This window comes from Aplidium turbinatum, chromosome 17 (assembly GCF_918807975.1).
Source record: "Aplidium turbinatum chromosome 17, kaAplTurb1.1, whole genome shotgun sequence".
In the NCBI taxonomy this organism is placed as follows: domain Eukaryota; kingdom Metazoa; phylum Chordata; class Ascidiacea; order Aplousobranchia; family Polyclinidae; genus Aplidium; species Aplidium turbinatum.
In genome coordinates, this window is record NC_137488.1 from 11,811,599 (window position 1) to 11,838,215 (window position 26,617).

Consider the following 26,617-nt stretch of genomic DNA (forward strand, 5'->3'; position numbering starts at 1 on the left):
TTGTTGCTAAGTGAAAAGGTAATGCACTTGTTGTTCTTTCCAGGCTAACAAGGACCCTGTCAAGCTGAACTTGTTAACCAGTCAGCTTAAACTGGTACCCGAAGATAAAAAGCAATTCGATCTTGTTTCTCGTGAGCTATGCTTTTGTGGTTGTTCTTCATTCTAGTGTCATGAAGCTGCTGTGAGATTAGAACAGCATATTTTTCTTGCAGTATAAAAGTATTTTTTGTTTGATTTCTTACAAAAAGTTGATTTGTAAAGAAGAAAGAGATATTCTGGTGCAATGAAAGAGATAAAAATTTTCAACTAATAATTGCACATTTTTAGATAATCGAACTTACCGTTTCATGGCCGAAGATGAACATGACGCTATGAAGTAAGTTTTACTGAAGTAGTTAATTTATTACGTGTTCCTATTCACTACCGTTATTATTGGCAAATGAGTATGCAATAGTATAGTATGCACAGTTAGTCCCGTAAGAATTCTTCGATTAAAACCAAAAAAAGATTATGAAGCTTGTGGCTTTTCTGGCCCTGAGACCGAACCAACTGTCTACCGCCGTAAATAAATTCTTACCATAGTGAATCATCGAACACATGGCTTAGTGGTTAGTTGTCTGCTTCGAGGCGGTAGGCATGGGTTCGATGCCCTGTAATACCAAAAAGTTTTTAAAACTCGTGCTGGATCTTATTTCTGCTTGGCACTCAGCAAAAGAAATAGATCTGTACAGCTGCACTGAGTACTTTGTCAAGGCCTGAGGAGCAATGGGAAGGATATCTGGGAAGAATACAGCGCTATATAAAAAGACACATTATTATTATTTTATGAAGCTTTCTGAAGCCATGCTGACTATAACATTAAATACACAGTTGGGTGTCCGTTCTGACCAATAGCAAAGACGATGCTTTGAATCGTGTGTTTGGAGATGCCAGCTCAGGCAAGAGCGGCACTGAGCAGAACGCTGGTTTGAAGGAGCTCACTCTCTCAATCATCGATGAAGTGCGTCGTTTGCCAGGAAACGACCGATGCTGTGACTGCAACGCTCCTGGTATGGTTTTTCAACGTTCACCAAACTTATATTCAAATATTTACGTCCTGTGAAAAGAAATATGCAAAATAATAAGTGGCTTTTATAAACAGTTCTTTGCTGTGTTAAAATTCGGAACACTTAAAACATTGTGTTTGCCTGGACAAATGGGGAAGGTTTGTTTTATTTCCAGGGGCTCCGGACACTTCCTGAGAGTGGGGGGTAATTTAAGCATGGGCGGGAATGATGTTGTGACATCGACAGGGGCTTATTGGATTATCACATCACATATACTTCTGGGAGGTCTCCCCCCAGACCCCCTTCGCAATACTGAAAGCTTAAATTTCTTATACAGCGTCTTTGGCGGCATGTTTTGCGCCGAAGGCGCAAAAATTTTGTCTTTCAGCACAATTAAAAATCATAAAATTATTTCAACGAATCTAAAATCGCAAGCAGAAGCTTTTTAACATTCGCCACAGTTTTGAGGTTTTGAGACAATTTTGACTGGAAGAGGGGACGTACGCAAAAATTCCTCTCTGTCTTCTTCATTGGCTCAAGTCCTCCAAATTTTGCATTTCAGACGTTAAAAGGTCAAAAGCGTCAAGGTCAAAGCTTTCTATAACTTAATTTACAATTATATGAATACAACACGATAACCTGTGCCATAACATCCACAGTGAAAGGAAAAGTTTCAGCATCTGGAGTCTAGGCCTACATTTAATTCAGAAAAAAATAAGATAAAATCTAAAATGCATTAACTTTTACAACAACTGAAAATAGGAAAACATTGAAACAGCGCAACTGTAGTGGGTTTCGTTCGTGAGTGGTGAAAGCGAAATTAAACAGTTCCTAGCAGTGAAAACTATGACGTCACACATAGCTCATTGTGATGCGTATATTTTTGACAGGATACGTAGTTTGGCGTTGTCCTGCGAGTCGAAATTTCCAAGCAAAAACCTCAAAAGTTGTGCAACAAAATAAACACATGAAAATAAAACACAAAAGTAAAAAAAAAATTCAAAATAGAACTTTTATCTGTACATTAGTGGGGGGGGGGGGGGTAATTTTGCATTAGTTAATCAACCCCGCGGCCCCCCTCTAACGGAGCCCATGTTTATTTCAAATCTCACGATGTAAAATGTAGATACTGCTTAACTTTGGTACTGCTTTTTATGAATTTTAACCGTTCTAGTTTTGCTCACTGTTTTCCAATGTTATCCCGGCTTCTGCCTTAGAATACAAAAATTCACATAAATTGGCTTTCTGTTTCTTTTTTTTACTCATGTTTTTCATTTCAGATCCCACCTGGCTTTCCACTAACCTCGGTGTGCTCTTGTGCATCGAGTGCAGCGGCATTCATAGAGACATGGGAGTTCATGTGTCACGGATCCAATCTTTAACTCTCGATGAGTTAGGAACCTCCGAGTTATTGGTAAATCACATCTTTTAGGAGCGAAATCAGACATCAACTGCTCAAATAAATGTTTTAGCTCAGTAGTAGTTAAAATTCACGCCTTCGTATTTCATCATTATTCCTTTGTGTAACTTAAATTAATATACTAGTGGGGACAAAACCGAATTTGGATGATGATGAATAGTAACTTAACTCAAATTTATGCGTTTCAGCATTGGTCTAATAATAACCTGTTTTTAAAAGCCTTAATTGTTCATTGCTTCATTAGCTAGCTCGTTCGATTGGCAATGACACCTTCAACAACGTGATGGAAGAACACCTGGATCTTTCCAAGAAGCTAACCTCCACCAACGACATGTGAGTAGCTTGTCGAAAACGTCGATGTGAACGGTTGCATTTTGATCCACAGTCAGTGCTTCATTGGGAAGTTATTTACAATATCTGACGAGTACACAGTCGACTGGTATTTCTGTGCAGGAGCGATTGCAGACGCATTGTAGCATGAACTACACTGTTGGTGAGGTACTGGTGAGATGCTGATGCTTTTTGTCATTATGTTTTCAAGCCTTTGTCCGCTTAGGGTACAAGAACTGAATCTCTGATTCATTGATTACGCTTCGTACATCTGTCTAAAAAAATCGGATACGCTGTCATGTAGCTGAGTGCCACGTTCGAATATTTTACAACAAATGAACATCTTTTAACCTTAATTCAACAGAAAAGTGGCAGATTTTAATGCTTTATTTTTTTAGTATTTTGTTGCAGATGATACATTTGATAATGTCACGAAATTGTTGTTGTTGCAATATTTTTGCAACTGGGTGACTAAGCAATTTTTTTATACATTTAGAGACAATGTCAACAGACATGTAGTTTAAACGCTCATTTACATAGCTGGAGAGCAAGCCAGATTTCCATTATGGGCAAAATACAAATTCTATTGTAATAAGAAAATTTGTTTACGCTTACTTAACGGACCTATGGGGTCGTGCCGGCAAACTATCTCGGTTTTCTGTGTGCTCCATCTCTTTTTTTGGACGTTTTAATACCCTTTGCTTTTAATATGCTTTTGGTCGTTAAATCCACTGTGTAACACCATTGTAACTTCTTTTAGCGACTGAGGTAAGGTGAACATGCAGGTTGTGCCATTCGATTATTTTGCTCTCAAGAGATATTTTTAAGGTTGTTGCAACCGCAAAATGAAACAGTTTCCTTTTAGTTACACACATACGGTATACCTGCACGCCACTGTATACTTATTAAGCAGCAAACAGCTGTCTTACCAAGGCATTGGATGACTAATTGAACACACACGTCACGGCTAGCTAGGAACGTATACAACACAAGACCACGCAATGTTTAGCTGTTTCATCTGAGGTATTTTAAATACACTTGCCCACATACAATCTGCATGCGATTAGGTCTGTGACAGCCTAACCTACAAAGACTAGGCAGACAATTTGCATTTGGATACGAACTTGATATTTTGTGCTTGAGTAGACGTCAACATTTATTTCAATCCAAAATATGCCAAAACCTATGCAACTTTGTACTTGAGTGTTGATTAATACACGTATTTTTACTGTTTTTCTCTCTTTTTCAGGGAAGAAAGAAAAGCATTCATCCGTGGAAAATATATCTCCCGCAATTACGTCGTGTACACTTGCAACAATGATCCTGAGACATTAGCTGATGAGCTCGGACAAGCCATCAGATCTTGTGATATGTTCTCTCTTTTGCAATTGTTTGGTGAAAATGCTGATCTTGCCGTGCCATTGCCTGGCTATGTAAGTTGAAATATGCTAAATACTATATTTCGCTTTGAATTCAACAATTGACTTAACTCGCAGCCATTGTGTTGCTTCAATGGTTATGTCATGTATTGGAGGGTGTAATAAATTGGGTGGGCGTAGTTGCTAAAGGAAAGGTGGCCAAAAGAAAAGAGCTGGCCACCATACTCTTGTTAATGCCGAAGACTTATTGTGATAGGAACCATACGTTCTCATTCCTTGATGTTCAGTAACTCAGGCTGAGTATGGGACCTCCTTTACCTTTTATATGCGTGGAATTTTTATTCGTAAGTTACAATGGCCTCAGGGGACGAAGATCTCGAATTTTTAAACTTCATTATTTGTGAAACTAAAGCTGCCGAAAATGAATTGCTTTCCGCTTTCTTTCCTGGATTGTCTCCATGCACGAAACCCTAATGTGTCCCGGAAATGGAGCCATCTTCTGGGGCCGAGAGTCTACCCTTTTTCTACCCGAGGCTCACAATGTTCCCGGACTACAATTTTTAAAGTTGCAATTTTATTTGACAAAACCAGTAAATGTAAAACGAATAATATAATCACTGACCAGTGTCGTATTATGTTATTCAGGAGGAAGGAGAAACAGCCCTGCATGCCGCTGTATCTCTGCACTCGAACGAGGAGCTGGGATCTATTCTTCCTCTTGTTGACTTTCTTTGTCAAAATGTTGGATCTGCTCTCAATCTGAAAACAACCACATCTGGCAACACTCCACTGCACATCTGTGCCGAAAACAACAAGACCGAATGCATGAAGCTTCTCCTCAGGAGCAAGGCGAACACCGACATAGGTGAAGTTTACTCTGCAATATTTCCCTTTGTATGTGTTCTCACTTGAATCAACGTTTATTGACGTTGACATACCGTTTGGATCACATCATTAAATGAGGTCCGTTCAATGTTGTTGTTTTTTATAACTTTGTTTCTCAAAAGATTGGTCTTTTTCTTTTCAATGACTTCACTCATCGCAGAAAATGCCAACGGTGAAACAGCGCTGGCGATTGCCCAGAGACTGAAGCATACTGGTTGCATGGAGCTGCTCGAACAAGCCAATTCTGGAAAATTCCGGCCAATAGTTCACATTGACATAGATTGGAATTTAACTTTCATGGTTCGTTTGCTTTCAACTGTTGGTCTGTGACAACTGATTTATTTTATTTTTTCTTCTGAGCCTTCACATTAATTGAAAACCATATAGAAAAAGATTTTCACACTAAACTGGTAAATTACAAAGTTATCTTTTTGAAACGTTTTACTGATATTTGCAGTTAAATGATGTAATTACTCTCGAATACCGAGCGTGTGGACTGTGGAGTGTATGTGTTAACTTATACAATCCTTACCCAGTCAGCAAAATTCTTCATTTTTACATTGATACAACGTTTAAGACGTCGTGTTAGCTGTTGTCCGTGTTACGCTACCGAATGGTTTATGTCGTCAGAGTAGATTATATTACTCAACCATGACATGTTCAGGACGACGACGATTTCTTGAGCGACGATGATCTCGATGAACGTAACTTCACATCACAAGGTGCCATGCATAGTCCCATGAAAGTAAGTTTGCGATTTATGAATTTGATATTATGTGTAGTTGCGAGCAAAACCTGCGCGATTTAATCTTACACTATACCTTAGCAAAAGTTTGAGGTGAAAACAATGAGATTCATTAGATCTCGGATTTTTAAAGCCAAATCCATGTGCAGTAGATATAGCGAATTCGTGAAGACGATTGAAATGTGGTTTTGCTTGTTTGTGGCGTCCCAATTTGCGTGAGTGCTGAAGCTCCTTGAATTTTACTTTACGTTGACTCTTGATATTTTTAGGTGCAGTCTCAAGAGGGTCGTCACAGATTACCATCTTTCAAGGATCGTAATAAGCCTCCAACTGATCCTCCTGCTCTTCCTCGAACAACACCTCCAGCTGTACCTCCTCATCAGAATTTAAACCGGAATCGCAGTCAAAGCCTGGCTCCTCCACAAGCAATCGTGGATAGTTATCGAACAAAAAATTCTCCTCTCACGCATGTCCTACCCGTAAAGCCTGGTAAGGGATCTTCCGTGCTTTATTTTCCCTGAACAATCATGTTTAACAACCCAACAGTTTCCAAGCTTTATCGTGCCATAAACGTATCTTGTTGCTACAAAGCCACACCAGATTCCCTAATGGCTAGCAAAAGATTTTTTGATAAAGCTCATTGCTTTTTCATTGAAGCTTTAGTTGAACATGGATTAGTTTAAGTCGTTAAACCCTACTTACTTCATCACTTAGTGCGTGAAGTGTTTTTGCAGAACAGTAGTGCACGTGCCGAGATTATATCATAGTGTTCTGCCAGTGTTTAGAAATGCACGATAGAATCATAAAAAAAAAATGAAGTAACTCATTGGATGTAGATAAAATTACTGTATAATTGTTGTGGTGTCGACAAAGTTGAATATAAACTTTGCTTCAATGTTGTTGTTTCTTCTGTGATGTGATAAATATGTTCCATCTGGTGACGTTATTCGGCTTTGTGTGTTTATGGGACCACAGGCCAAACTCTCTACCGAAGCTCTATCAAACATAAAAAGATTGACAAAAAAATTCTGTTTGATCGGATTATTTTAGAACTTTTATGAAAGTTTTCGTACATTGTTTCCATGTTTTTACATGATGCACGTTAATGATGATAATAATCGTTGATGTTTTCAGACTTAAACAAACTTGCCAGCAAAGCTGCTACCCCCCGGGTTCCCTCCCCAACCATGTCGACCAAAGATGGCGACTCTGTCACTAAAAGGTTAGAAGTTTTTAATTAGCACAACTTCGTCACAAAGTCTGGCCCTGCGTTCTATTTACCGGTAGCCATCGCAACACAGTAGAGGTTTAAACTTTTTCATTATGGGATTCAAAGTTGTTTGCTACTCTTCTATACAGTTCATATCCCAATCCAAAGATGCAAACCTGAACTATGCTCGAATGCAGAGTTTTCTCAATAAACGAATTTTTGGAATACAAGTTGGCGTACATCGGTATCAACCAATTACACGGAAGTTAGGTCCAAATTCGTTCATTTTTTTAAAACGCAAGCCCGATATGTTCTACCTGACTTACAACTCTGATTTCTGTTGCGTTTTCTCAAAATTTAAATTAACCTTGGTTATAGCTTTCATGCTATAGCAGAACTGTGCGTCGTTTGACTGACGTCGGCAATTCTTTTGGTGGCAATTCATGCACTGACATGCTACTGCAATTCTATTATTAAATTCTATGAAACTTCAACAGTAAGCCAAACACTTTCTCCCAGTGTTGCAACTGGTGCTAATTTGCTCCGCTTGTTCTAGTTATTGATCGTGTTTGACATTTAATCGTTTTACAAAACATTTTGATCTGATCTTTCATATTTGTACAGGGGAGCTCCACCTGAGGTTCCTGCCAAGTCTGGTAAGTATAAACACGATAGTGTAGCTTGTCTTACAGGCCATTCTAATGCCGGTAGTCTCTTGTTACAACCTGAAATATCGGTTACTTGATCTTGCAGCAGATCTTTATTAGTCTTTGCGTTGTTCGCTTGAGAATGATATTTTTTTGTGATAACAAATATGTGGCATGTTTGCAATGAAATTGTAAAACATACTCCAATGGTGATCCCAGTATCTTGGCATATTTTAACACCTGTCACACTCACATAGCTGTGCTTAAGTAAATCATTCTCCTGTACAATAGACGTTTTATCTGTGTAATACTCTATTAATACTCAACAGGTATTTTACTTTTTTTAAGTTATCGACTTTGTTTAGTTGGCTTGATTCGTGAGCAAATTGTATCGTTCTTCTATTAATCCCATTAACTACTTTTACAGGGAGCAAAAGTTGCCTCTTACATCGTTTCAACACCTCACGATATTGAAACGATGTAAAAATAGCAACTTTTGCTGGCTGAGTTGTGATATTGAAATTCGCGATTTAATTTTGTACGTTGTCAGCACTCACACCAACGTTACGCTTTGCCTTGTCACCACATGTGTACAATGTACAATTGTACATGGTTTCTTTGTGTCCACATGTGGTGTTGCAACGTGCTATTGCATTGAATTAACAATTTTGTGGTGTTCTTGAGTGCCAAACTTTGACAGCGATTTACTGCACGGGTGTAATGTCCTGGTGTGGTTCTTATTACTGAAGGAAGAGTTGATAAGAAAAAGGTCTCGCTCAGTTAATGGCATCCTAGCCAGCAAATTTTCAAATCAGTCATTTTTGCATCGATTCAACAACTGCAGACGTTGAATCAATGTAAAAAGGATTTGTTTGGTGCTGGGGGGGGTCTTCTGGCCTGTTCAATTGTTTAATGTTGTGTTTTCTCTTTTGACTTCCTACCTCAATTTTCTGACACTTTTTGTACTTTCCTGTGGCCCACTGAGCAAGGCACGGTTATGAACGCACGAAATCGGTTTTGTGCTAACTTCTCTTAAAAGTTTATCGTATTTTTTCCAAATAGAATATTGACTTGACTTCGGCCAAATGCTGCACAATATCTTAAGCCAAATTTTCAAAAACGTTAACACTCCAAGCTTTAAAAAGTTGCATTGTGGTATAGCGAGTAGGCTCAGTTGCATTTACTCTCCAATGTTGTCCAAACTCTGCAACAAGAACTGTAATATTTTCTCCACAACTCTCTTCAACATACCTTCACTGCATTACAGCTAAACCAACCAAAGGTTTAAACATTCAGCATTTTGCCTCGTTTGGAGGCAACAGGCGAAAGCCACGCCCAGCAAGGCCGGGTAAAGTTGTGCTATGGTTACTTTATCCTTTACTTTCCAATTTGCTTTGCTTATTTTTATATATACTCAAATTTACTGGATGCTTTATATATACTCAAATTTACTGGATGCTTTGAAAGCTTTTACCGCAAGTATGATAGTCGGAAAGGCAAATGTTTACTGCATCTTTAAATTTACCAATATTGGCAATTGCGACGCTGCTTGAAAAGACACCCAGCGAACAAATTTAGTTTTGTTCACATTGATTCAACATTGACATTGACAATCACATTGACGTTGATTTTCTTCACGTTGAATCGGTGTAAAATCAACGAATTCTGTTAGTTGGATATTGGAATCAACTGATCTTGTTTATAGGCTGTCGAGGTTTCCCATGTGGACGCAGTAGTGGTTGGTTTATTTTTAATGGCGTGTCATTTTTGATTGCAGTAGTTTTTATTAAAATAGCGTGAGGTCAATTTTTCTGAATTATCTAAATATCACCTGACTTTACTTGGTATAAAGTAACTTTCACTCTTAAAGCATGGAATGAGTGTTTTGGTTTTCACCTCACAGACAAAAGAAGCTGGTTGTCGATTTTTAAGCTAACATCTGTTTTGTCAATGAATGAAACCTTGTAGAAATTGGTCCAAACTAAGCTTAAAATCATTTACAAGCTTCTAGTTGTAGCCTAAGCTGTCGTTGTTTGTTGTGATTGCTTGCATGCTTCTGATTTCACCTCAATCACCTGTGTATTCAAACAAGAGCCATTGCCCATCGGTCGATAGCTCACCACTTTAATTTGCATGATTTTGCTTGTTCATTCAGTTGCATCATCACAGTCCACAAAGAAAGCAACGTCATCCACTGCGAGAGGCAAAGCTGCTGTCGATTTCGCTGATACTAGAACTGCTGATATTCCTCACGACACCCGACAGTGCAATACACGAAGTAGTAGCAGTAGGAAAGAAAACCGGATTGACGATTGTAACTTAGTTAGCCCTAGAAAAGTTTTAAAATCACGCCCGTCTTTCGCAGTTAAACACAATCTCTCTAGAAGCAACGGCGACAATTCGCCTTCCCCACTCTCCCCCGTGTGGTATTCCACTCTTCCAGCACGACTGTCCTTGTATTCTCCCCGGAACGTCCACCGGTCGTTCCCAGCCAATCAACCCCCTACTGCTACTAAGCGTGAAAACGAAGCTTCTAGTTCTACACCTCAGCCTGCGGTGAGGCTTCCTTCAAGAGGCGATGCATCGCCTTCGAATGGTCACTCGCACGCTTTTGATAATTCTTCTAATCCGACCTTGCATGACCAATCATTTTCTCGCCCCACAACCAACTATCGAAGCTCGGCAACCACGTGTCCAAGTGAACAATTGAACGCTGCAGGAAAAAAGAACTCGTCAGCTACTCCCTTCCCTTCAGCTGGACTCCAACCGACTCCAACAGCGAGGCCCAGCACCTTCTCGTATGAAGCGGACCGACCGATGCATCCGCTCCCTTCTCCGACCCCTGCAGTGGCGATTCATGAGACAGGCATGGATGTTTTTTCGACAAAAAAATTGCATGTGTTATTCTGTTCCTTTGAAGCATCATCATAACATGCTTGTTATTTAAACCTACTAAACCTTCTTTTACATGGCGCTTGCTAGAGGTGGCTGCGGTGACTAATGGTTGGTTTAGAGACCTTCACCTCATGAATATGTAACTTAATTCACACAGGTTGTAACCCTGAGAAATCCAAGTCACTGCCTCGGAATAGCAATTTCTCCCTAAGCCAGTTCAAGTCTGCGGCTGCTTCGTCTTCAGATGCTCCTGTGCCATTACCGAGGTATGTCTGTGGATAGTCGAAAAGTTGTCAGCATTGTCAGCCATTACCGTGGTAGAACGCCAGCAGACTTTGAATCAAAGTAAAAAGACTAATTTTGTTTGCTAGGATGCTTGATAATGTGGAAGATTTTCAAATAAATTGTTCCGATTTAAAGTTTAAATCGTAAACTCAGTTTAAAGCTTTAGCTTTGCTTGTAATCGTAAAACTAATCAACTCTCGCTTTGATTAAAAGCTGAGTTTACACTTTGGTGCTTTAACGCGATTCGGTTTTGTACAAGTAAGTCCATTTTGCAAGGAAAAAAGGTTGATTTCTGCTAACTTTGTTGACTCTGTGGTTTTCGCTATCATCCTAGTAAAAAGGTCCCATACTCAGTTATTGAGCTTTGGGCAATGAGAAGATAAAGTTCTGATTATACTCAGTCGTTGGCATTAAAGAGTGTAGTGTGGCTAGTTCCTTTCTCTCGGCCGTGTTTCCTTCAACAACTATGCCCATCCAATTTATTACACCCCAGGTAGAGGTGAGCGGTGTTTTTCAACAACCAGTTTAAACCGGGTGTCGAAGCAGGTACGCATATTTGGGAAGATAACGTCTTTTGTTGCTTAACTGATTTGTACGTGCTGAAGTACTACAACAAATAAAAACGTATCTTATTCCCGGTTGTGCATGGTCAACACAAGGTACTAATTGTACTGTAATTTTCAGAACCAATACGGTTACTTCTTCGCCTACCCGGCCAAAGCGAGTGCGGGCGATATACGATTGCGAGGCTGACAATCAAGATGAACTAACGTTTGTTGAAAATGAAATAATAGTCGTCACCGGTGTCGAAGACCAAGAGTGGTGGGTAAGTACAAAGCCGGGACTAGTTTCTGTCATGAGTTCAAAGCTGATTGTTAATCGGTCAGACCAGAAATAAGGAAACTTTTCTGATGCACGCTGTATTGCATTCATACAAATCGTGAATAAAACATTTCCTGGATGTCTTTGTGCGAAATATAGCAACACGAGGTGCTCAGCTTCAGTTTTGTATGATGCCAAACCGTATTTGATTTCAAGTTTACATTTGCCCAATTCTTGAGGTCATTGTTGCACCTGTTTGATACCGTCCTAGAAGCCGGGCCAAAGACAAACAAAATTTAGCACTTCACGGGCATCTGTCTGCATGTCAAGCCCGAATTTTGGCGGCGCATTGGTTTAGAGAAGCCTCACTGAAAAGTAAACTCACCGCTGACTGATGCAACAATTGTCTTGATTGTATTCCTTCAGGTTGGCCATGTCGAGCATCAGCCCCATCGCACCGGAGTCTTTCCTGTCAGCTTTGTCCACATATTACCGGAATAACGATTCCATCTCCAATCAAGCGGCTCTCTAGAGGAATTTCTAACAAGCATTTAATTCCGCCAATTGTGGACGTTGACGCGTATATTTTGAATTTACTTTTTTTTGCATCCCATTTAGTCAACCAACTATAAGTACTTTGCCAGACAATGTTGAACTTTCTAGAAATGCATTGTACAGTAGTCTAATTCTGTTGAGGTTTGTTTATTCCAAAGTCAACAGGCTAAAGATTTGTTCAACGATGAACTTTTGACTTGACAGAACCGTGCATTGTATCTCTTCACTCTCAGTGTTTTATTCCAAGTATTCTATGTTTTTTTTTTTTATATGGAATAGTTTGTTACTAGGGGAAGAATGGATTATTATCCTTGTTTCTGTAATTTCTGTACAAACTGAATGACCCTGTGTCTGCGTTCTGCAGAACCTAACGTAAATATCCGTCCTTTTTACATTGATTTAACGCCTGCATACGTTGCATCAGTGCAAAAAGAACGGTTTTTGCGAGCTGGGTTACAGGTGTAACATTTGCTGGTTATGAAAATGTTATCGCCTCAGTCAAGTGTTTCTTCGATAAACTCTCAGATGAATGTAAACAACGCTTCTATTCCGGTCGTGGGCGGTCCAAACCGGATTGTATTCAGTTTACCTGATTTATAGCCATTACTGATTTAATATCCCAGCAATGAATTGTGTTTTTAGTTCTGATAAAATGAGCAGATGTATTCTCTGACAACAAAACCATCATTTTTACATTGATTTATCATCTGCAGACATTGAATCAACGTAAAAGCGACGGATTTTGCTGTCAGGATTGTTGGTGAAATTGCGCACGATGTTACTGCTTGAATCTTCAGTTGCTCAGATCATTCAACTAGTTGCTTTCTGTTTCAAGCAATTCGTTGTTGTGCCATTTCTTGTCTGGTTTAGACGTTAATATGACGTTAGATTTGTGTTATCCCGTCACTGCTTTTCACCTCGTTTAGTTTTCTCAGTTGGTCTTTTTTACAAAGATTTTGTTTATGAAAGCCCGTTTTAATTTCAATTAGTCTTTTCAAGGATTATTTCTATTTAAAGTGTAATTGCAACTTATACATCGTGGAACTTTTTCGGCATAATTCGTTCAAATTTTAAGTTCCTGCTTGGTCGTTCCAAGTCTATCATTGCAAACATGGAAAATGGTTTTTTTTCTGTTTGGCGATGTTGGGTAAACGAAGAAATAAACGCGTTTCCTTGACAGAGTTTTCAGAGAACTTTTCGCAATGTAGAACAAAGTGTATTTTATGTTCGTCTTCACTTTTCCGTATCGCTACCACTATATATTCTGCTTGTCGCCAAAAACAGTTCCTGCGTTGTAAGTTTTCATTTCTATACATTGTCAGAGTGAAAAACCACGTTGCGTTTTATCTAACCCCTCTCTCCATTCACAATTTCTTGCCTGCTATGCACACCAAAATGTATTTGTATCTTGCTTGACGTTGTGAAAACGTTGAAAAGTATTATTTTGAGTGCAAAATAATATACAGGTAACATATGCGTCAATTCCTTGTGATAATCACGAAAACAAGTTAACTCGCACTAAGCTTTTAGCATTGCTGAGAAAGTGCATTGTAGGTTGCTTCTCATGTAGCGTATTTAGTAGACAAAGTGATTTTAGAGAAAATGTGAACTTTCGCTGCTGAGGAATAGTTAAACTAGCTTTGCTTGGTTATGATGCTATTTCTTGGTTGATAAAAGCTATTAATATGAACTTAGTTTATCTTACTTGAAAATCTTTATTGTTGTTGAAATGAGCGAAACTTATTGATTGGGATTACCCTACCTAAAATATCTGCCGTGTTTTGTCACTGCAACTTGTTCACCAATCCCCCATATTCAATGTTGTTGTTTCTATTAAAGAAAAAGTTACTGGCCTTTTACAAATCTCTATGTTCTGGAAGCTTCTTCCATTCGTAACCAAGGATTGCTACTTGCTATTGGAAACCCTCGTATCATTCCATCGCCCTTGCTGAGGAATTGGAAGAAAACTGGAACACTTCGAATAAGTTCTCGATGCCATGGCAACGATTCTGACAAACACAAGGTTTTCTTTAAATCTGACCTGTGGCGACGTTGGACCGATGTAAAAAGAACGACTTGTGTTTGCTGGAATGTTCCTTCAAACTAATTTTTATTGATGACTTTGAAAATACAAATTTGTTGCTTTTTAATGTTAAGACATGTCTCGTGACGACTTGCTATATAATCGGTTTATTGAACGGTATATTATTGCATTTCATTCCACCGCTTCAGTAAAAATACACTTTCAAATCTCATTGTTATCATCCTATATAGACAATGCACTGATTGCAGCAACTGGAGGGTGCTATCTAAATTGCTGCCCCATAAGCAAGAATGCTACGATAACGCCGTTTTAAGAATCAGAATCGATCGTTGTCTCAATCTTATAATAGAAAACATTTTTTCACTTTACAATAGCAATATTCAACCAAACCTACCAAAAATTAGACAAGCCACCAGTAAAAAATAGACCGGTTATTGAGCTGAGCAGTAGGGTGGCTCGTTTTTGAACTTTTTTTTTAAACTCTCTCGGGGTAGTGGGGAAATGGTGCCAATGAGTGAGAAAACAATCATGACAAAATTTGAGATTTGTAAAAAATTGTCTTCAGCCTCCTCATGGGGCCCAAAAATCGAAAAGTGGGATCAAAAACGCATTTTTTTTCAAAAATATTTTTAGTTTGGGTAGATACAATATTGTTTAGATATATCTAATTAGCCTAAGAAAAAAAATTGAAGTCATTTGAACTATTCCTTCAGCTTGTGAAAATTTCGATTTTGCTGAAAATTTCCCATTTTTGTGGGTGGTTACATGATACATAATTGCGTTAGACATTTTGCCAGCTATAAAACGTCATTGTATTTCTCTTTATAGACCTGCCCTGAGCTGTTGCGTCATTTTTTCAATGAAATTGGGTTAATTTGGTAGGAAAAAGTGACGTCTTTTATTTGAATTTACGTCACTGACGAAGCTTGTAGTTATGTACAGTGTTTTTTTAAGGTGTTTTAGGGGACCGAAACGGGCCCAAATTTCTCCAGCGGTTTCCCAAAATTTGGACTTGCAACTACAGTAGAAAAGTAATGGTTGTTTCTCGCTACGTCTTGTCGATAATACGAATATAGCCTACGATCAATAGTTCACGTCCGGAAAAAAGAATAAGTGAAGGTACAGCTAACAGCTGAATCAAAGAGTTATTCACAAAAGAAGTGCACCTTCGATACTCGTCAATGTTTATTTCTGATTTATTGCGCATAATGATCAGTTTTTACGTGTGGAAACATAACAAGCAGAAGCTAACAAGCACACTTTGTTTGATTGTGCAGCAAACTTGTTTGGTGGCCGTGTTGGGCAGGCTGTTTGGTCGCTGTCACAATCATTTAAGCTGTGCCTTGTCGAATAATTCATTTTATGTTGCGTTGATTGTATGTAGTTATGGCTATTTTTTGGTATTTAAATGAAACACTTGCGGTCTCTTAAAACTACTTAGCGGTCACCCAAACCAAACCTTAAAAAAAACCTGGTTATGTAACCACAAACAAAAATTCGAAATTTTCAGCAAAATGAAAATTTTCAAGTGCACATCAGTGCTCGTTGGTTCAACGTCAACACTTTTCCAGTAAGTAAAGCATACAATATATTCCCACATACCTTCTTTTTTTACACCAATTAATTGAGCCTTTGCTCCAGATTTTTATATAATTTTCGTCTCCCACGAGTATTCAAATCGTCCTTGTAGCTAAGCTTCTCTTCCTCGTGGGAGACCCCAAAGTTTATCCGCTCTGCCTACGGGCAGACCGGGTATAGGAGTCAAACGTACCTGTGTTACGGTCACGTGATGGAGACGTGGGCGCTGCCTGGCTTTATAGAATTTCTGTCGCCCGGCCGTCGTGAGCTGACCTTTTTGCGTTTGCAGAAAGCTAAGCCCGTCTCCCTGGCCCGTTCCGCCATTCTAACTTTTACGGACGAGTCGCACAAAAGTCTCGATCCACACTTTCCTTCCACAGGTACCTAGACTTCCCAGCCTGGCCCCCGCGACCTAAGCTGGTGGACTTCCTTCCGGGTGCATCGCCACCCCATAATCACGCCGCTCCCCGCCTCCACGGGGCGTGGCAGGCCGGTTCTTTAAAGTCTCTGACCTGGCTATGTTTATTGTGTTCTTCTCGCCGTGTCAATTATTTTGTACTCGTGCGTCGTTGATCAAAATAAAACAGTTCATCATCAATAGTTCAAATGACTTCAATTTTTTTTTTAGGTTAATTAGATACATCTAGACAATATTGTATCTACCCAAACTAAAAATATTTTTGAAAAAAAATGCGTTTTTGACCCCACTTTTCGATTTTTGGGCCCGATGAGGAGGCTGAAGACAATTTGTTACGAATCTCAAATTTTGTCATGATTGTTTTCTCACTCATTGGCACCATTTCCCCACTACCCCGAGAGAATTTAAAAAAAAAAGTTCAAAAACGAGCCACCCTACTGAGTAGGTGGTTCGCCTGTGTCGACATCAGCCTATGGTTTTGCTTCCCTTATCAAAAATCACATGTAATCGCCCATGATTGCACTGCTCCAGTAGCCCTGATGCCGTATTTGCATTGGCTGAATATTGTGATGAAATCTTTCACTACGTTTCTTGCTAAAGTCTCTAAAAGTTTCTTGAACGTAATCAAAGTGAAAGTATGGAAAATTAAGTTTGGGCATGTGACATCTTGTTTTGTGGTAACTTGTTATCAGTCTCTTCACTATCTCTTTGCAATTTGAATCTTTAAGCATCAACCACTCCTCGAAAAGCTTGCCATGCCTTCCTTTCAATTTCAGACATTTTTTCCTCCAGGGATCTTGACGTCAACATGGTAGTTATTTATTAGCCAACAAATATTTTTTCTATAAGTTTCGCCTCCAACAACTTTGGAAATATTGTTTTGATTTTTTGAAAAACTTTTTGAAACCCAAAGTTTTAACAAATTGGGGTAGGCCTACTAAACATACTTTTTATGTGAAGAGGCGGTAATAAAGCTTTTTCCAAGCTTACAAGCGGCTCCTTGATGACATTGTAGCCTACTTTCTTGGCGTCATTTCTTCCTTAAGAGAGCCATTGGATCTTTTATTAGTGCTCTTTATCAGCACCGCTGTTCCACAAGAAAAAAAACACAAGTAGGTCTACGCATATGTCTATCTTTTAGACCCAACAAAAGCCCCCACATTTTAAAATAACCACAAAGCATTCACATCTTCGCAAGAGAAAGGGTTCAGAACTACTTTGAAGTAGGCTAGGCTAAACAGAGAAGTCCATGTGCTTATTCAGTTCAGTTTGTTTTTGTTTCTGACCATCACAACGAAAAAGACAATATATGCCAAAGATAGTAGCGGTCCAGAAAAGGGTAGGAGCGACAAAACGCGGACGTTATAACATGCATCATAGCCGTACGAGGCAGGGGGGCTGCCCCTGTTGTTTCAAGACGTCGCGAATTCGGGCAAAAATTGCTTTATGAAAAGCTTCAAAATCGCATAAATTAAGAAAAACTACAAATTATTATCTTTTACCTATTAAACTAAGTACGGTACAGCCTCTTATTTGCACAAGAAATATGCCGCAAAATTTTCATTTGGCGCACCCGTATTGATGTATTGTATGGTGATCGAAATGCATTTAACTGCCCAAATTAGTGTGAGGCAGGGCAGTTTTCCCAAAATGAACAAATTCATTAATTTTTCCCATTTACATAACTGTATCGTTTAGATTTGGGCAACAAAAAAATATGAAATTATCTGATCATAGTCTATTTATAAAACTGCCCAAATTGGCATGATGCGGTTGCCTCGGCATCAAAATTTACAAAGTCTTTAATTTTTTTCATAGGCCCAATATCCATAAATGCATCATCTTGATTTGAGCAACTACAAAATATGAATTTATATAAATCTGGTGAATACTTTTATAAAACAATTGGGTGGAGAGGTTACAGTACTTTTTCAACCATAAACGGGACATAGGTATAAGCAACACCACAACATTTAACGAAAAAATGTTATACTGTACCTGTTAAATGTAATGTTAATGTTGTGGTGTTGCTTAGCTTTGTTTGGTTACTTTTATAAAACTACCCAAATTAAAATGATGCAGTTGCGCCCCAAAATAAAAAATAAATATTTAGTTTGTATATGCAACTGTGTCATGTTAATTTCACTCACGTTTAAAATGCTACTGCTGAAGTATAGCCTATATTACTCCTAAATCTTACTCCTACCTACCATGCCAAAGTGCAGAAGCATCGAGCAATGCACAAGCAAGGTATATTCAAAGATGAATTCAGTTGTTCTATCTTGATTACTTGGGTAAGAAATTCTAGCTAGCTGGTGATCTTGTTATGTTAGTTTTTCACTGTTATCCTGCACCGCATACATTATATTTGGGCAATTTCTATAAAAGCGTGCAGATTTGGGCAAACTTACGTTCTGCCCCCCCCCCTCCCTCCCAAAATGGTTTGGTCTCGTACGGCTATGACATGCATAATACCAAAGCAGAACAATCAGTTTAAAATATAACTTGGTCGCAACACCGTAAAAAAATTTAGAATAAGAGAGAGAAAAAAAGGCTAGTGATTTTTTTTTAAACAATTTAGATACCGGTAAGTGAATAAAAAAAAACACAAGACAAAAAGAGTTACTATGTTGATCGACTTTGTTGGGCTATCAAAAGTGTTGATGGTCTTGAGTGGAATACTTTTGATGCGTTAGTTCTTCACGAAAAGCAATGTTGGCAAAGAAAACACCTGAAAGAAATCCTACCACGGGCAAACTAAGCCATTTCAGAATGCAACGCACCAGGCCTTGCAAGACTAAACAAAAAACGATACAGTAGATATTATTAAAACATCATAGAAATATAAACAATTTGTTTAAGGCTTTTTTTAAGTCATGTAGATAATAGCCTACTGGTAGTCAGTTAATTGGGTCCCACATAATCGTAGGCGTATACATGCGACCCGTAGGCCGCCGCAGCAGACGGAGTGCTACATGCACGTAATATTGTAAGCGCTCTTGAAACATCTAACAGAAACTAAACTAAAAAAACGTTTAGCCGTCGCCAGTGTAGCCCAGCCGTCCAGAGTTAGGGAGGCAGAAACCTCGACGCATGGGTACAATGGGTGGACGCTGGAAACCTCTTCTCTGGGTAACTTACAATTCACCCTCGTCACCACTTTTTTAATTATTAAAATTCAAAGCAAAAATCAACTCTCTGGCCAAGCGCCAGAAGGGTCACAACTAGAGATGTAAATGCAAAAAAAAAACGAACCGTTTTTTTTTAAAAAAAACGTGTTTTTTTTCAAAAAAAACTTGAGCCAAAAAAAACACTCGTTTTTTGTTTTTTTTGTTTTTTTTCATATTTTTCTGAAAAAGTTGCAATTTTTTTGCAACTTACAGCTTAGTTTCATTATAGTGCTATTGAAAAACATTAAATTACTAAAAATAGTTTTATTGGTGTGCTGAAATTCCTAAGTGTTTATCCCTGGTTTGGCAGCATAATTATGTTCTTGCATAGTCCTATGAGGACCTATGTTGTTTCGCTTTCTTTTTCATTCTCAGGCATGTTTGTTGCAGCAGACCTGACAAACATTGAATTAATGAAATTTGATACATGACATAATGTAGATGAGTTAATTTCTTTTTCCTTTTATGGAAGTTAGCCTATGATGTTAGTATACTGTGGTACTGGTTATTCTTGTACACACTCAATGGGTTGACAAAATTTTGACAAAACAAGGTGGCAGTATTCAGTACACACATTTACCTTGTTTGTGGACGTGGTAATTTACTAATGCAAGCTATTGCCAATAGCTTGTTTAAACATGTTTTGTAACTGATAGCTTGCCAACGATGTATATGCTTTATAAATGTTGAAACAGAAGTATTCTTTTCGTGTGTTGTAAGATCTTGGATTGGACACTTCGTCATTGATGCTTCTTGCAGATTATTTGGGACATATAATGCAAGAGACCTTATCACTGATATTTTTAGCTGTAAAAAGTTAGTGCATTTGTCAGAAAAGGTTTAGGTTAATGTTCCTTTCAAATACCCACCACCCATGTTGACTATTGCTAGTAACTACCATTCTACCAACCTTGAATGAAGAAATTTTTCCTTTAAAGTGGAGTTTTTCAGCACTGCTCAGTGCTCAGTGTTCACATAGTGAATAAATGCTTTGTAATGCTTTTCCTGACAAGAATAAAGTTTTACCCATATTCCCACAATGCAGGATAAAGATACAAAACAAACATCAAAGATGAAAACTTATTTTATTTGAGAACTAGGCCTACTGTTTTTTGAGATAAAAAGAAATTGACCTCTTGTCGTTACGCACCAATAAAACCATGATGCAAACTTTAATTTTTTTTATTGGGCAGAGGAAAGATTGACGAAAAGTTAGGCAAAAACAAAAAAAGTGCTAAAGTCTCAAAGTTCTGCAAACTAGTTCAAATTGGATGGATTAAGTGCAACCAATAACCATACTTCTTTTAAACATGTCTATGACAGCACAATGGTGTGATTAAGGGAAAACAAACATGACTATGACGTCACAAAGGATTATTGAATCTCTTCAGGGAAAATAAAAAAACATCAAAACGTTTCCATCTTTCACTACATTTAAATGTGATTTGGGCTAAAAGTTGGGACTTTAGCACTACACTGCTTTTGCCAAACTTGTCATCAATCTTTCTTCTACCCAATTTTTTTTTTTTTAATTTACGCACCATGGTTTTATTGGTGCGTAACGACAAGAGGTTAATTTCTTTTTAGCTCAAAAAGTAGTAGCCAAAACTTGTTTTAATATTCATAAACAGATAGCCCACCCCATAAAACATGGGGGTAGAGCTAAAACTTATGTAAATATGTTGAGCGGTTCTTGAGATATGGCCGTTTTTCTATTGCTCCTTATTTATAAAGCCACTTAGTGGCTAAGGTTATTTCACTTATAACTCGAGAACCGCTTGTGTGATTTTCATCACGTTTGCACCAAATGCACATCAACTGGAACAATCTCTTGACGTTGTACTGGTAATGGTGTGGTGTGCTGGTGAAAAGTGCCTTTGTGAAGTAGAGAAACAGGACCCTGACCACCTGGTCCTAACGTAACATGCCCATTAACCAAAATCCCAGGTGGCTTCGAAACTGTACACGAGTGTGGTACTGCATTTAACAACTGGCTGAACCAAACTACAGACAATACTTGAGATGTGCCAACCATAGGACACTGTGTTACTATTTGAGACGATGAGAAACCTTTATGGCTCGTGTGTTGAGACTTGAGAGACATATTGTCTCATTTGAAAGATGTTATACGAGTTATGAGACTATTTTTTTGTTAAAAGAGACGCTATTGCAATGAGTTTACCCTAATTGCTGCATATTGTGACATTTAATAAAAAAATAGGTAAAAAAAACAAAAAAAACGAATAAAAAATAAAAAAAACGATAAAAAACAAAAAAAACGAGCTCGTTTTTTTTAAAAACAAAAAAAACGTTTTTTTACATCTCTAGTCACAACGACTGCAGTCAACCATGGTTCAGAAGAAAAACGCCTAATCATATTCCTGTAGACCAGGGGTGTGCAACGTACGGCCCGCGGGCCAAATGTGGCCCGCGAAGAAAAATTTTGCGGCCCGCAAAGATGTGGCAATTTTGAATGGTGTGCGGCCCGCGAAACGTGTTTATAATTTAGTTTAGTCTGGTACGTGCGAACAATTCATTATAGAGTGGATTATTGTACATTTCGCACCTTCTGTTAACTATTTTAGAAATCTCCCACTGGCCACCGCTCATCCGATTGTATTTAATTATTTGGAACGTCAGTAGATCAGAGGCACAGAATTGCACAGAAAATAGCTCAAACTATGAAACCGTATTCTGACAGTAATTTTGTGAAGCAGTGTCTTATCGATGTCGCAGAAGAAATGTGCTCTAAAATGAAGAGTGCGTTCGAGAAAATGGTGGACGATAGCGAGGCGTAGGCTATCGATGATCTTGCTTGTGATATTAGTGACACTCTCAATAAGGATAAGGTGAAGAACTTTGTTTCATGGAGCTTTGCGATCGATGAAAGTAGGCTACGGACCAGAAGGACACAGCACAGTTAGCCATATTTGAAAAGGAGTGGACAAAGACTTGAACGAAACGGAAGAGCTTCTGTCATTACAGTTAATGAAGGGTACGACAACTTATACTGGTGCTGACATTTTTACTGAATTGATGCTTTTGACAACTTCGAACTGGACTTGTCCAGCTTATGCGGAATCGCAACTGATGGTGCTCGATCCATGTCCGGAACTGGCATTGGATTCATAGGTCTCTTGAAGTCTACCTTGAGGAAGAGAAAAATCGATGATGACATAGCAATTTTTCATTGTATCATTCACCAGCAAAACCTGTGCGCAAAATCCTTGAAGTTCAAACACGTCTTAAGTCCGGTTGTTAAGGCAGTAATTTCATTCGAACACGAGGGCTCAACCATCGTCAGTTTCAAAACTTTCTGGATAATCTCAACACGACACATAAAGATCTACTTTACTTTTCCGAGGTGCGTTGGTTACGCAAGGGCTGCATGTTGCAACGATTTTACGAACTGCGGAAAGAAGTCGTAAATTTTTTGATTTTACCGAAAACATCTCAACCAAGATGACTTTCCACATTTGAAAAAAACATGACTTCAAAAATGGCTCTTTTGGCTAAACGTATTTGTGCGAACAGATTTTTTCTAAAATGGACGTCATAAAATATCCCCATCGATCCGTTCTGACGAGCGAACACCTGGAATATGGACTTCGAATTGCGAGCACTTCCATTAAACTAAATTTGGAAAAAGTCGTCCGGAAAAGAAACCAGCTGCAAATTTCTCACTGAACTCGTAGTCGGTGTGACAATAAATTTGAATAGCAGTTTTCTTTAGAAATTTATGTGTCTTAACTTATTATTTCTGCAAGGAGATAACCTCTAATAATGCCATAAGATTAACATGAATAACAAAAAAACTACTTTTTTGTGCCTGCAACTACTAGAAAACATATGTTAAATAAACGTGTGGCCCGCGGTTTCACCCAGATATTTATACATGGCCCTCCTGTAATAAAGGTTGCACACCCCTGCAGTGTAGACTATTGTTATTTTGCAAATGACAAAGCTCTTTCAGAGCTCTTCATCAACCTAGATTAAATCTATAGGCTACTACAGCTAAAACCAAGTAGGTACGGTAGCTTATTACGTAAGAAGCCCAGCAGGCCTTGTGCTGTTAACCAATTGAGACTGCTAAACCTAGCCTAGGTTATATCAGGAAAAAATACATTAACAAATTATCAAAAAGGTAGTAGCGCTGCTATGGTAGACTATAGCCTACCAGGGGTTCTAAAGGTTTTTTCTACCCCTTTTAATTTATCAAATATTTTGAGACTTTTTCTTGAAAATTTGTTGCGGAAACCTCGATTTACACAACAATAATGTTGAGAGAGTAATAGGCTATTCAATGTCATTGTGCTTTTATTGTCAAGTAGCCTACGGTACCTCTTGAAACGGGTTGGCTAAGCGCTTAACCCATTTAGCCTATACAAATTGGCCTTCTGACAGTTAACAATCGATGATAGAAAACAAAAACTAATTGCATTTTTGGAATCAGCTTTTCGAAATCATCCAGAAACAATAAAAATATAAAGATAAAAAATCCAATGAGTCGCCTTATTTCTCCTTCACATCGGAAGCTCGAATTTAGCATTGAACCCAAGTAGGCTAATCGAAAACCTGTCCGATTTTGCTATTGTTAGAACAGACACAAATTGTGGGTTCAGAAAGACTTTTATTATTTTGTTGTGCCTATGGCCTAATGTCTATTTAATGCCTAATTGAACCGGATTTGAATTGTACAATGCTCATAATTTGGATTTGAATTTTAAGTTTAAATTTGGAAATGGATGTTGATTTTAAATTCCTGACTGTGTGCATGTTCGCAGGTTGAAGCATATTATCTCTGATCTTATCTACAAAATTTATAAAATTGTCGGTTTTTGAAAGGGTTTGAACCCTACAATTAAGGCTGTTTATGAAGTGTGGCTGTAAAGTTTATTTTTTGTTTGTTAATTTTTCATTTCATATGGTGCGGTCCGTGTGACATAAGTTATACATGCGGAACGAAAATCATAAATTTGACATGAAATACCGTGCTTTGCACATTTTAGTCCCCGATTTTAGTAAAAATTTTGAAAAAAGTTTTTACAATTTCATTTTCAATTTTTACCTTTTAGACTGATGTTGCTCTATTTATTTCATTTGGCATGTTTACATCAGCAGTTAAGGACAATTTTTGCTCGGGATTGTTTATTGAGGCATTTTTCCAAAGGAAAAAATTAAGTTTATCAATAAAATATAATTTTCCTTTGTCTCTTGGTATTTTATGCTTACAAATTGTGAGAAATCTCTGGCAACTCTGTTTTGATAAAAATTATGATTGAGAAATTAAAATTAGAAATTGGGAGGTGGGTTTTTGGAATTGGGCTAGTGAAATTTGCACTTGAAGTTTTTTAATTCGGAAATCTTGATTTATTTTGTAATTTTTGGACTGCTTAACACAGTACTTTAATTTTTATTTCAATATTTTTGTTTGACTCAAATGTGTTCTTCCATAAAACGTTCGGAAGTTGGTATCGTAACAGGCTCAATGTATTCCAGTGCCATTTTGCCACAGCCCCAAAGAAGCAAGAAAAAGCATGCAAATCTTCCTCTTCTTGCAAAATTTTTCTACTCTCTTTGCTCAGCTCGTCCACTTTTCATTTATCAAGCCAGCAGCATAAGACATAAGTGTTCAAATCAGCCTGTCATTGAAGTAAGATCTCCAAATGTTGAATCAATGTAAAAATAGCTAAGGATTTGCTGGCCTAGAAATCAGTATTAAATTATTAAGTTTGAAATATATGTGCCCTTCAAAAGCTGAGAAAAAGTATCGTACCGGTATTTCTAAATATAGACAGTGCTTATCTGCACAAGTTTCAATTAGGGTCAATGTACGGTACCGTACTAATTTGTGACCAATTAACGTATTTGCGTCCACTTCACAAATATTTTGTAAATGAAAATAATTTTACCAAAAAAAATGTATGGTAATCGTTTTTTTAACAAAAATTTATCACAACTTGTGTAAGTTTTATGAGTTTATAAGGTTTGACATCGACTTCAACGATTATGGAATGTTACGTATCGTAATAAGAACGATTATGTCCTACATGCAAAAATAAAAAAAATTGATCTCTTAAAACAGCTCTTTCTGCTGTTTTGTCTCGTGAGCTTTGCATATTGCTCAACAAGTGCATAAAATTTAGAATTAACAAAAAATCATTAAATTTGAAAATTAAGTTTGAATCACTGCAAAAAAATGTATTAAAACTTTTACTTTGGCCGACACCATTTCACACTCCGTATTCTACGTCGGCAATGATTTTGCCGCAGCAAAAATGCATTCATTTTGAAAACTGTTGAGCTGGAGAAGTTGAACCTGTGTATAAGTTGAACCCGTGTATAAGTTTAACCTCTCTTTTTGAGGTGAAAATCACTTGCGAACATCTCGACCTATACTCGAGTATATACGGTACGGTATTCGATATTGAAAGACTATAAAGACTTTCGATAAAAAACACTTCGCCGTTGTTAACGCTTTGAAAGTAAGTAATTAGCAAAACGAGGTTAATAAAACTGATAGCGGGTTTCCACACGGCTTGAGATCGTAATTTTTTGCGTTTCATTTCGATAACTTCACTGTCATGATCGTTGTTATTCACTCGCACGAAAAGGAAATGAATCAGTTTGTTTTCCAACTGGTCCAATTATGAGCTATCAATATCAAAATTTTTACGATTAAGCCTGCTGCATGCATAAAACTAATCGTTTCAAACAGCGGTGCTAATAAATCGGTTTGCGAACTAGGTGTCAATATAAACAAGACAGTAAGCTTAATCAAAGACTATTTTAATTAAGTAAAATAGCGATATGGTTATGACATCATCACCTTTCTCGCCCCCAAAGTTTTTTTGAAAAGTCGGCGACTATGATCAAAACAGCAATCACAAAATACGCTATTGTAATTTTAATAACAAAACAATACCACTAAATTATTGCATGCCTAAAAGTATGAAGATATTTTTCTCATAAGAAAAAGAGTAACTGTTTAAGTTAATACTATTTTCAGAAGTCCTTGAAAAAAATTGTTGCAAATTAGTACATGGGCTATATATAGTAGTTCCACCAATTAGCGGATAGTGACCCTTGCTGACAAAACGAGTTCAAATTTTTATAAATTTAGTTTTGAGTTGTTTTACTGTAAGAATTCTTTTTCCTCAAAACTTTGTTTCATGAAAAAAATGTGTC

General features: G+C 37.8%; 1 protein-coding gene across 4 annotated transcripts in view; it reads left to right on the forward strand.

Moving 5' to 3' along the window:
• The window catches only part of LOC145786312 (arf-GAP with SH3 domain, ANK repeat and PH domain-containing protein 1-like), a 37,178-nt gene extending 22,704 nt beyond the window's left edge, over positions 1–14,474 (forward strand). The window contains exons 12-27 of one of the 4 annotated variants that reach the window (XM_082597953.1): positions 44–131; positions 328–376; positions 871–1,049; positions 2,327–2,460; positions 2,711–2,799; positions 4,046–4,229; positions 4,821–5,040; positions 5,221–5,360; positions 5,725–5,805; positions 6,075–6,294; positions 6,940–7,027; positions 7,640–7,671; positions 8,930–9,010; positions 10,715–10,823; positions 11,527–11,668; positions 12,091–14,474. In XM_082597953.1, the coding sequence (XP_082454079.1) occupies positions 44–131; positions 328–376; positions 871–1,049; positions 2,327–2,460; positions 2,711–2,799; positions 4,046–4,229; positions 4,821–5,040; positions 5,221–5,360; positions 5,725–5,805; positions 6,075–6,294; positions 6,940–7,027; positions 7,640–7,671; positions 8,930–9,010; positions 10,715–10,823; positions 11,527–11,668; positions 12,091–12,165 (1,911 nt within the window). In that variant the 3' untranslated portion in view covers positions 12,166–14,474. Of the gene's footprint in view, positions 1–43; positions 132–327; positions 377–870; positions 1,050–2,326; positions 2,461–2,710; positions 2,800–4,045; positions 4,230–4,820; positions 5,041–5,220; positions 5,361–5,724; positions 5,806–6,074; positions 6,295–6,939; positions 7,028–7,639; positions 7,672–8,929; positions 9,011–9,817; positions 10,529–10,714; positions 10,824–11,526; positions 11,669–12,090 lie in introns of all 4 variants that reach the window. The other 3 variants (XM_082597951.1, XM_082597952.1, XM_082597954.1) reach the window with 3 other exon arrangements.
• The last annotated feature ends 12,143 nt before the right edge of the window (positions 14,475–26,617 follow it).